General features: G+C 35.7%; 1 protein-coding gene across 4 annotated transcripts in view; it reads left to right on the top strand.

The window, feature by feature from the left end:
• The first annotated feature begins 4779 nt into the window (after positions 1–4779).
• Positions 4780–12082, top strand: part of LOC120428513 (uncharacterized) — a 47016-nt gene continuing 39713 nt past the window's right edge. Inside the window, exon 1 of one of the 4 annotated variants that reach the window (XM_052707300.1) lies at positions 4780–4854. Coding sequence is in view for 1 of the 4 variants with exons in the window: in XM_052707299.1 (XP_052563259.1) it covers positions 6382–6394 (13 nt within the window). In the remaining 3 variants the exon portion in view is untranslated. Of the gene's footprint in view, positions 4855–5137; positions 5272–5721; positions 5740–6244; positions 6395–12082 lie in introns of those variants that run through there. The other 3 variants (XM_052707301.1, XM_052707302.1, XM_052707299.1) reach the window with 3 other exon arrangements.

Raw genomic sequence — 12082 nt, forward strand, 5'->3', positions numbered from 1 at the left:
CGTATATAGATAACCTAAATTTTATAAAAATTAACGATAAAAATACTGCGATTAATAAAAAATTAAAAGGAAAACTTCATTTTTAGTTAACGACATTAAGTTTGAAGAATTCTTGAAAACCAAAATTTAAATTAAAACAAATGGCTCTCAAGGGTTAACAGTAAACACTCGATAAACGCATGCATCAGACTTTATATATCACACACTTTCGCGCACACACAGTCACACACATCGCGGAAGGTCAATTGCGGACCAAACCCCGTCGAAATGATGACATCATCGTTTTTGGGGGATTGCCTTTCATCCGCAGCACCGGGTTCTTCTGCACGTTCCACTTTAATACGAGAGGAAGCAGGGAAGGGAAGCGGCGGCGGGCTACCATAAAGTCACCAAGGCAGAGTGTGTAATACAAGCCAGATTTTAAATCGTTTGCTAGTGGCAACACACACGACACGATACCGACGACGACAGTGGGCAAGGCAAGGTACGGTATACGTAGAGTTAGCAGATGGCTCCTCGTCCACGGATCGATTCTCGCTCGAGAGAACTTGGCGAAATAAAACAATGAGCAATGTTTCACTGCACCGTGAAGGTCAATTTGGGTTGGTTAGTTGACGGAATTGAAGATTGTTTTTTGGTCATAAACGGGGTGATGGTAGGTTGATGAGCGAACAGGGTTTATTTGGTCGGTACCGTTGAAGATAGCATTCGAGTCTTTTTTGGGCAGAGTTAATTAACAGGGGATGTAAAATTATTATTTGTACGGAAATTAACTTAAATACAAAATTTCATCGCCTGAGTCGAATTTAGGTTGCGTCAGATATTCGAGTAAAAAACAACTCTATAAATAAAATATCTAAACGGTTCCATTATTAACTTCATGTAAATGTAAAAAGTTATGTTCGGCTTGGTTTCTGGAGACGCCAAATTGTAATAGAGAGAAAATTGACTCCGCTGATTCAAACTGGAAACATGTAAACTATGGCTCATCGAAGCCAACTAAACGTTCCTGAAGAGATGTGTAAAACACGATGGCGTTACTGATTTGTCTCAGAAATCCATTATGGGTGCACATTGTTATCTCTCATCACTCCTCGAACATTAAGAATACTTTTTTATAATATCTTCGCAAATAAAATTAAGTTGCAAAACCCCTGGGCTTTGTCATAATAAGTATTGTTGGGTCGCGGACCCTATAATTAGGTATTTTTAGTTACCCCCCGTCGTACGGGGGGGTGAACCAAAGAAGTAGTGTCAGAGTGACATTTTGACGTTTATTTGTTATTGTTATTGTTTTGACTACTTGTATTGTAATGTTGTGAATAAACGTTCTCTTGTGTTTTGACCGCCGTGGAGATTGGATGTCTCCTCGGCAGAAGTAATCGCCGTGTGTTTGATTTATTGTATCGTCCTCCGAATGGTGTTTCGTCGTCGTCTTCGCTGTTCTTCGTAGTTGCTGAGGCAACTTGTGTGCTTTCCCAGCCGGCCAGAGAGACACAACGTAGGGAGCTATACGCTTGCCACGAAAAAAAAAGTTGGAACGATGTTTTCGATCGCAAACATTACAGATTTTCCTAAATCGAGTTCTGCAAAGTTTTAGTATCATCTAGACATCCTTACAATTTACTTAAAAAATAATCACCCCGATTGGTTGTGTAATGCTCGAGAACCAGCGAGTTGAAGTTACCGTTCCATCTTTTTTGAGGGGGTTGGGAGTTGGAATGTTAATAGTAGTTTATGCAACAAGTTGCAAAAAGAGGATTTTTTCAGCACGAGTCGTACATTTATCCAACGAGGTTCACCGAGTTGGATAAATACGAAGAGTGCTGAAAAAATCAAGTTTTGAATCGAGTTCCATACAACATTTTTTGCAATTCCAAAAAACACACACTGAGTGAAATTTAATGTCAAATTTTCATGTATTTTGTCAATAAATCGTTTAAATCAAAAAAAATGTTGAAAAGTGTTACTTTTCGAAACAAGTGCTGAAAAGTTCAACTTTTCAGCACCCATTTGAGTTCTGAAAAGTATAACTTTTCAGCATTTATTTTGAAAAGTGTTGCTATTCGATTGTATTATTTTTGGTACAGAAAAGTAGGCTATTTCGTCGTTCAAGAATGACAGGAAAGGTAAGTAGTTTCACGACGGAATTGCAAAAAAAAACTTTTTCGTTAAGTTATGATATCTCATGAATATACAAAACTTTGTAAAACATTGATACACTCTTCAAAGTAATCCTGCAAAGTTACAAAAACGTGTTGTCTAAAAATATAGTTCCTGATTTGTGATCAGGATTCGAAAATTGACCCAAAGGCTACACAGCTAAAAAAGTAGTAATCCAGCTGTGTGTAAAAAGCCTGGGTGTAAAATAAATATTGCATTATTTTATGCAATTTTATGTGATTTTACACCCTGAAACATGTAGCCCATCAGTATGGAAAACCTACTTGACCGAAATGTCAAACTCATATATGGGTCATTCCACCTGAAGTGTGCAAGAAAAAATGAAAATTTGAAAATTACCATCTCCGATTCTGCCCAAATTTGGTAGAGCTGTTGAGACTGTCAAAACATGTAAAAATCCCGAATTTCATCCAAATCGGACCACCCCCTCCATTTTTGTACCCTCCCAAAAAATCGACTTTTTGGCTATTTTTGAGCGAAACCCCTATCTTCGAACGACGATAACTCAGGAACCACAAATCTTAGAGAGTCGGTCTTAGACTCAATTTTGAAGGAAATTGGACGTAGAATCCATTTCCGTGATCAAAATTTGGATTAAAATATTTTTTTCTACCTGTATTGCGCAATTGAAAACTTTGAATGGCCGTATCTCAAAACAGCCCTATTTATTTTTTAAATTTGACCTCACCATCGTATTCCCCGTCCAATTTTACATAAGAATCACTTATCGACAGAAAGGAATATGTTTCGTTCCAGAGATATCGAATTTTAAAGTTTTGAGTATTTGAGATTACCTAAATTAGCTACACTCGCCACATATGCTAGAAGGACTCGGGCGCGCTGATCAATAACTGCTACCTGTTTATTTATTGAAATACGATTTCATCCCAATTAATCATTAGCAAATTAGGCAAAAATTGTAGGAAAATGCTGTATTAATCTTAAATTTTTAAAAAAAATAGTATGGGTGAATTTATGTGCTAGCCCACAGGACAGAGCAAGAACGACACGCAATACAGAGCAGAATGGAATTCCCGCTGTGCTAGCAGGAAATTGAAATTGATGTTGTAAGTAATACTTAAGAAAAAGTGTACAATACATTATCGTATCAAAAATTATGAATTAACATGAATAATACTCTCGTGAAGCATGATTAAGCAAGAGGATTTCTGGAAAGTATAAAGCTGAAAAAAGTAAGAAAATCGCAAAGATTAATTAACCGTTCGAACAATTATCTTTTTTTTTTGTCAATCATTTCGAAATCTTGGAAAACGATACAGCTGCTGTCCACATGTATCAGAAGTATATGGTTTCGTTTTTGAAATTAAATGTACCAGAATTGAAAAAAAAAATCATCTATTTTTCAGATGAAACTGGTTCACAATATAAAAATCAGTTTAATATGATCATGCTCAATCTTTCAAACCGTAAGGCAGATTTTGGGGTTTATTGCTGAATGACACTATTTTGCTACCGCACATGGCAAAAGCTCTAGAACCCATGAGAATTATTTCATCTACTACATCCAGCTCTACACTTGTTCTTGCTTCAAAAAAAAGAAATAATTTGATAAAGTGGGAAGAAATGAGGAATTAGGAAAAATATGAAAACAATAGATTTTTTTTTTAATTGTGTTGTAAAAACGTTGTAGCATTTGCAAATAAATATTGAAAGTTCAAATTTTACCTAATATGGTTCAATGACACTGACATCAGGAAAAACAGTGCATTCAAAATTACCCAATAAATATTCCTTAAAAAAAAATAGATTGTTCAAGGTATTGATTATCTCAAAATCGTATAAAATTATAAAAATAATTCATCTTACAGAACACCAGGTAGTAATTATTGATCAGCGCGCCCGAGTCCTTCTAGCATATGTGGAGAGTGTAGCTAATTTAGGTAATCTCAAATACTCAAAACTTTAAAATTCGATATCTCTGGAACGAAACATATTCCTTTCTGTCGATAAGTGATTCTTATGTAAAATTGGACGGGGAATACGATGGTGAGGTCAAATTTAAAAAAATAAATAGGGCTGTTTTGAGATACGGCCATTCAAAGTTTTGAATTGCGCAATACATGTAGAAAACATATTTTAATCCAAATTTTGATCACGGAAATGGATTCTACGTCAAATTTGGTTGCAGTTTGGTTTGGTTTTTTTTGTGTTTGCAAAAAATATACATGCAGTGTGTAATATTAAGTGTTTATTTTGACGAAGGTGATGTGCATGTTTTTGCATGCGATTTTACCATCGGATTTTTTGCTGTGTAAGTTTCACCAAAATCTAAAGGTAACTGATGTGTCAGTTAGAGATTTACCCAGTTTTTCCAGTTTTGACCACCCAACAAACTACCCACTGTTCCTCAAAGTAATTCCACGCGTACGGCGACTGCCTTCCAAAACAACCCGAAAGGAAGATCAGCTCGGGAGTATTGTTTAGTTGCGGCTACTACATTACTACACTCAACATGCTGGTGTTAGTTTCACATAGTGGAGCTGCTCCCCCTTTTCTCTCAAGAGTACGCGTGAGAATTCGCCAATCTCTCTCTCGCTCTCTCGCCAAGTCACTCGCTAGGCAAAATATGGGTAGCCGCTATTTTTGTAGACGGCTAGCGCCGACCTGCGGCTCAGTTTCTTTTTCCCATCGCGACCAGCAACACAACATGTGAGAAGAGAACATTCCCCCCGTGCGCGCGCTCTGCTCGACTGCTCGAACCCCATTCGAATCCCCACAAACCAGCCAACTTCATACCACCATACTATACTGCCGTTCTTTGCCGTCGTTTCTTAGTAGTTTTTTGTTGGTTTCTTTCGTTCTCTTTTATACTACTTTTGGTAGTGGCAAATTTTTTTTTCGACATTTTCGGGCTTTTCTTCGTTATTTTTTCGACCAAGTGCTTACTCGTTCGGGACGTGCTTAAGCGCGACTAAGTCGTTCGTGTGAATAACCCTTTGCGGGACTTGGTTATGCCAGATCCTGGATCAGGACAGCTAAGCTGACGGTTCGCAGCCTTCACGAGCAACAAGGACATCGTGTCTTCACGTCAGCTGGAGATTGCGACGAAGAACAGTGCTATTTTGTGTGCGTGTGTGCTTTTGTCGTTTATTTTGGACTGGCTCAGCTGAACTGGTTTTGGCTTAATTTGAAAGAAATATTTAAATCACCGTTTTTTGTTCGGTTCTTCATGGTGTGATTGTGTCGAGAAGAGTGTGCGAGTGATGTTCTTTTTTGGAAGAAATTCGCATTACGGTGATATTTTCGTCTTGCTGAATTTATCGAACACCGAATCTCGTTAATGAGTTCGAACAAAAGTCCTCATCTTGGGTGGCGAAAAGAGTTGGGGTCGTGGCAGCTCAGATTATTGCTTTCGATCAGTCGAGGAAAAATGTGTGAAAAAGTTAAAAATATTTCTGGGTACGAAAATTTTTCCTTCCCCCCAGTAACAACGACAACGACGTGAACTGCCGAGGACGAGGAAACGGCCGCGAGGAAAATTCGACCGGAAAATGAGCGAGCTGCGAGCCAGTTTGTGAGATTACAAGAGAGAGCGTGAGCCAAAGATCGGGAGAAAATCTGCCAAGAGGGTGGGAAAACGTGGTGCGTCGAGACAACAGAGGAAAATTTACGAATACTAACTATTATTAAATTACGTGTGTGTATTTTTGTGGGAGAGAACCGCACACTTACACGAGGAAAAACGCGGAAAACTGCACAACGAGAAGCGAAAACGAGCAACGAAAACAAGAAAATTTCAACGAAACAAAGAAAAAAGTGAGCCAGACAATATTGAAGAATAAGACTGGCCTCAAGTTTTTCATATTTTAAGCTAAAAATATACCCGTCAGTGAAAGAGACGCGCGAAAGGCGATAATCAATAGCGAAAAATTTCCACGAAAAAGAAATAATCAGTGATTTGTGAGCATCTCTGCGTGTGTATGTGGATAAAGCCGCACTTGAGCCACTTGACCATCTGGAACAGCTCCCGCAGGGGAAGCTTATCAGTAATCGAGGTTTTTCGAGGTTTCAATTTCCACTCAATGTAGGTAATTTCACCGACCGAAATAAGAAAAACAAGAGTAGTCGAACCCCAAATCGGCGTGGAGAAACTGGATTACACGCCGACTGCCGACGACGACGCCGACCTGCTACAGGGGATAAGCCTAGCCGCAACAACTAAAAAATTAAGCCGCCATGAAAAAACGAGGTTAACTAAGCGTTCATCGTGGCCTGTTTAGATTTTTTCTTGTACATAGTGTTGTAAATACTATTGAGAGTTTTTCACTGTGTGCAGTGCACTGTTTTGGTTTTCCGAATTGTCGCACATACACAGAAAATGTTTACTCGTGTTTATCGTCGTGTTTGAGTGTATTTGCTATTACTTTATAATCAAATGCACTCTCTGATTTTAAATCACACCAGTTGGTGATTGTGGCACGGTGTATTTTCTATTACATTCTAGAATTATTATAAAGTATCTGATTTCACTAGATTTCAATTCATTTGCTAAATTATGATTATCAAAACATTTAATCAATAACACGAACACTGCTCACGGAGAAAAAAGAGTTCCCAAGATCGTGCTGAAGTCGGCAAAAAATAGACGAAATCTGTCAAGAAATTAAATCTAAGCTATGCGGAATACGAAGGGACAAATCACTCTTCATAATATTGTAATTAACTTAAAATCGTCTCAAACAATTTCAATAGCACCATGTTTCATGAATTGGCCTAAGACATGGAGCTATTGGAAATGTTAGCGTCGAAATGTAATGTTTGGATGCAATGACATCTCAATTTTCAATTTTTGGTTGTAGAAGTCTTGTAGCACAGTAGAATAAAAACTTTATTCGTGTTGAATAACGTCTTACTCGAAGGTACTGGGGTACCATTCCAAAAAAACTTGAGCTGCCGGCTAGATAACAGTCAGGTTTCAAACTCTTATTTAATTACAAATCGAAATTAGCACGTTTTATGCACCATGTGATTTAAAATGTTATCAGCCATTTTCTATCTAACATTAAACACAACGACCAATAGTTGGAAGCTTTTGAAACGCGTTTTAAACTTAAGTCAAGGTAGAGAGTTTTGAATAAAATAATATGCAAAGGGATCATCCATAATTACGTTTCAACTTTTCAGTACCCATTTTAGTACTAAAATGTATCTCTTTTCAGCCCTTGTGTCGAAAAGTACTACTTTTCGATGCAATTATATTTGGTATAGAAAAGTAGACCATTTTATCGTGTGAGAATGACAGAAAAGTAATTAGTTTCACGCTGGAATAGTAAAAAAAAACAATTTAACATGCATTTTCCTGCGTTGATATTCAAAATTAGCATTTGTGGGTTCGTTTAAAAATGTTTTAGCTTGTTTGAATCTTTGTGTGCCGTAAAAAGTTTTTTTTCTTAAGAAATTAAGTTTATCGTCTAGATATTTTGAAAAGTAATGAGGCTGTGCAATTATGTTTCAAAGCTTATGTCGACCACCAATATTAACACTCAAACGCTCGGGTAGTCATTTGACCTCTATTTTTTTTTCTTAAAAATCTTTTAACTTTTGATAGAATTGACCAATTGCAAAAGATCCAGATTTGTCTATATTTTTAACCGGAGATATTCCGGATTCCGTTGGGGTACCTCGGCTCTCAAAAATGGGTTTTTGGTCAATATAACAAAAACTTTTCCACAGAACAATGCCGGAAATGAAGCAAAACTTCAAGGCATCATCCTAATACATCATCCTGCATAGATATATGACATGCTCAAGAGCTTCGGGCACCGGAACCGGTTCCAACCGGAAACGATTCACTGAGGTGATGTCGATTGGTGCCCAACTGGACCGGCTCCGGTGCCCCGTAGGACTTAACCATGTCAATTATTTTTGCAGGATGCTGAATTAGAATGATGCATTGAAGTTTTGCATCATTTCCGGTATTGTTCTGTAAAAAAGTGTTTGTTATATTGGCCAAAAACCCATTTTTGAGATCCGAGGTACCCCAATGGAATCCGGAATATCTCCGGTAGAAGTGGACCATATTTGTCCCTCATCCGACAGTTAAAAATATAGACAAATCTGGATCTTTTGTAACCGGAAGCATCCAAGTTGGTCGATTCTATCAAAAGTTATAAGATTTTAAAATTGCGGTGTACAGCTAATCCAAACAAATTTATTTGTCGGAACTTAGTTTTTTAGTGCACTCGTTTCTGGAAACCCAAAAGTTAATGTTTCCCCTCGAATTGGGAATACGCAGAAATGTGTTGGTCGGTGTAATTAAACCTGTCTTCTTTATATTGATCATTTAATAGTAGTTGTTGTTGTTAGTTGATTTTATTAGGGATTTTTTTCTCAAATCATGTAACATTACATGCAAAAAATTCAAGTCAAGCCACTTTAAAACCATGACATTGCAAACCTTTCATATTTACAGTGTTTTTTTTCTATGATATTCAAAGTGTTGGCAGATTAAACATACTTTTTAAAAATAACAAAATTTAGCGCTATTTCTGCAGATTTTAGCTCCCCGCGCAGCAAAATAAAAGTCATTTTAAAGTTCCAAAAATGTAGCCTAAAACAGAAAATGTTGATTTCATTGTTGTACTTTTTCGTGTACGATCGTTGTTTCCACTTTATTCCAAAGTATTTTAAATATAAATGACACATTCCGCCGTGACGTTGCAACGCTTTGACTTTTCTTTTTTTCAATTTTTCGGCTATAACTCGAAACATATATTTAAAAGGTACATTCATTAGTTTCGGAAATTAATTTGAATTTGCTTTGGTTTGGTTTGGTTTTAGACAACCAATTTAGTTTCCTTTTAAAAGGTTTAAAGTACAAAGAGCATCCAAATATCAAAATTATTGAATGTGTAATTTTCTGTTGACATAAATAACTGTACTTGACATTTCCATTTAGTAAATTTAACCTACTAAATTCAATCAAAACAATGATTATTTTATGTCCCCAAAAACTAAGAGTTTTAAGAAAAATGATTATAAACACAGATTTTATCACGAATCGATTCATAACTTAACCAACTTGTATAATAAAAATATTCAAATAATCAATCAATGAATACCATGATAAAATATTTGGAAAAATATCCAGGCAGAAAAATATTTTGTAGAATCAGCCTGTACGAGGTTTGATTCAACAAATTTTTTGTTGAATATAATCAACGCCGATTTTGCGTTGAAACAAACCTTGATTTTCTCAATTCCACAAAAATCTTTTGTTGTTTTGAAAAAGTTGCTTTGACGTTTAGCGTTGATTCAACAAAAATCTTGATTTTCAAATCAACAAAACGTTTTGTTGATTCAAATATGGCTTATTTTTCTGCGTGTCCAAATAGCATATACATGCTTATCAAAACTTCACCCTCTGGTGTACTTTGCTAGAGAATGTACATGGTTTTCTACTTTTAATAGTTTGTATTATTTGCGATTTTTGTTTGTTTGTTTTTTAATGTATTTATTTGTTTGTTCAAACACGCTTAAAAAATAATTGATCGTATTCTTTCAAGTAATTACATGAATCGAAATTCTAATTGACTCCACCGTGCATTATTTCACCCTGGACACAAAATCTGAAAATCACAACAGCCACCAGCCACAAAGAAAAAAGAGTGTTAAACTTTGTTTGTTTATGGTTGAGTTTTGACCTCGGGTGCGGGTCGCTTCACACCACCACCACAAATTCAACCGATTGGAGCACAATCGCTTGGTAAAGCTCTTGATTGCTCACTCTCTCTCACTCTGCGCCGCACATCATCATCAGCAGGGCGCCACTTCGCATTGCACTGCTGCTGCCTGACCTTGCTTTGCTTTTTGCTCCCGAACACCGAGCCAAAGAGAGTGTGACCAGAGATTGGCGAGTGAAATTCAACAGTTGTTGTTGTTATTAGACGATTTTTTTACTTTGTTGTGTTTTTTTTTGCTTTGGTGTAATGCGATTTTGTAATAGGGTCAGTAGTTTTATTGGCACAAGTAAAACCACGGTTGAATCAGTACTGTGTAGATTTTTGGAAGCACTTTATGCACATTGTGGCTGAATTGTAAAACCTTTTACTGCTCAATTTATTTTTCGAAAATTTGATTTTTTTTCCTTGTTCAGGATGTTAATTTAGCCAACTATTGTTTGCTCTACTTCCCTTGTTCTATGTTTTTCCTCTTTAATTTTTCGTACAGTCCGGTCCCGATTTCGGATATCCTCTCAAACATTTTACTTTTTCAAGAAAAAAGTTAGATGTGTTGAAAACATTCATTTTATAATGAAACATGCAATCAACAACTGGAATTTTACTATAATTTGGGATATCTGAAATGTGCTGAAATGATGTTAAGAAGAGATAATAAAAAAGTGAAAACAATATGTTTTTCATGGTTTGATTATCCGAAGTTAATTTGAAACCTTCGGATAATAAAACTTCGGATAGTGGGGTCTAGAATGTATTTTTATATCAATTAATTTTGCAGTTTAAACTACACAGCAAAAAAAAAAATCCTAATTTGGAAAGTTGAATATTACCTCTTTTATGACGTAATATAACCTCAATTTAGACTGAAAAAGTGGGATAACACATTTTTAGAGGTAAAATTACACATTTGTTTCATATAAAAGATGTAATCATTTCCTGATGTAATATTATCATGATTTGTTGTACTTTGTATGATAATCTGCCCAATGAGTTTAAAAATTTATACAGTCCAAACTCGATTATCTCGACCTCGGAAAAATTTCACTTCGGATAATCGAATCACGATTTTTTTTCGATGCCTTATTTTTTATTGTCGAGCTTGAGTATGACCCCTTAACTACGTTAAAGTGATTTAAAACTGTTGAATCCAAGATGGCGGCTAATATGGCGGTGTTAAAATATTGAAAAAAAGCATTTTATTATTAAGTAGGCAATCAAATACTCAAATTTGACTAAAATGGGGTTGCAGAACTCGAATTTGATGTTTAAAACAAGAAAAGAAAAAACGAAAAAAAAAATTTTCGTGATTCGATTATCCGAAGTCCCATACAAATCGGATAATCGAAACTTCGGATAATCGAGGCTTGGGATAATCGAGTCCCCCCCCCCCCCCTTCAAAATTGGTCCGAAAAATAAGGGGACAAAAAAATATTTTTTCTAAAAACATCTAAATTTCAATGGAAGTTTAATCAACTGAGAACAATCTAAAATGCCTTTTTCTGCATTGATAATCATAATGTAGCATGTTTGGGCTCGTTTAAAAATATTTTGAATTTTTATGAAATTACAATGTACAGCACCGCAAAAACTTTTTTTCTCGCAAAAATATAATTTTCGTCAATACATTGAAATCTTAAAAAAATATGATTGCACAACAACTAGACATCTGTATAATGCATTTTAAAACACTTTTTTCATTCAAATGTGGACAAAGTGTGCTGTAACTTCAATTTATTTTTTGCACCCACCCTCGGCTTTGGTTAGAGTCGAGGGACATAAACTTCAAAAAGTATTTGCAACGGCCTAAAAGGTTTTATGCATTTTTCCGATTTTTGTCCATAAATGTAAAAAACGTTGTCAAAAGCGTGAAAATTTTTCAAGATGTTTAGGTATAACTGCAAAATAAACGTTATACGATGTATTCTAATCAGTTCCCAATAGATTCTTCAAGTTTTTCCAATTAAAATTATATTTTTTGTCAATTTGAAATAATCATTCGCATTGGACTCTTCATGTATACCTTAATTAAAAAAAAAATCTAATATTTCAAAGAGGTATGAACATAGGAATAATGTTTATATTTGTCTCATTATTGTGCGATATATTCACTTCAAAGGATACTTGTAGAAACTACCCCACCTATAAAAAGATTATGAATGGTCTATTATTCATTGTTTCCTTCGCATTTACAACAGGCA

Source organism: Culex pipiens, chromosome 2, assembly GCF_016801865.2.
Source record: "Culex pipiens pallens isolate TS chromosome 2, TS_CPP_V2, whole genome shotgun sequence".
Lineage (NCBI taxonomy): Eukaryota > Metazoa > Arthropoda > Insecta > Diptera > Culicidae > Culex > Culex pipiens.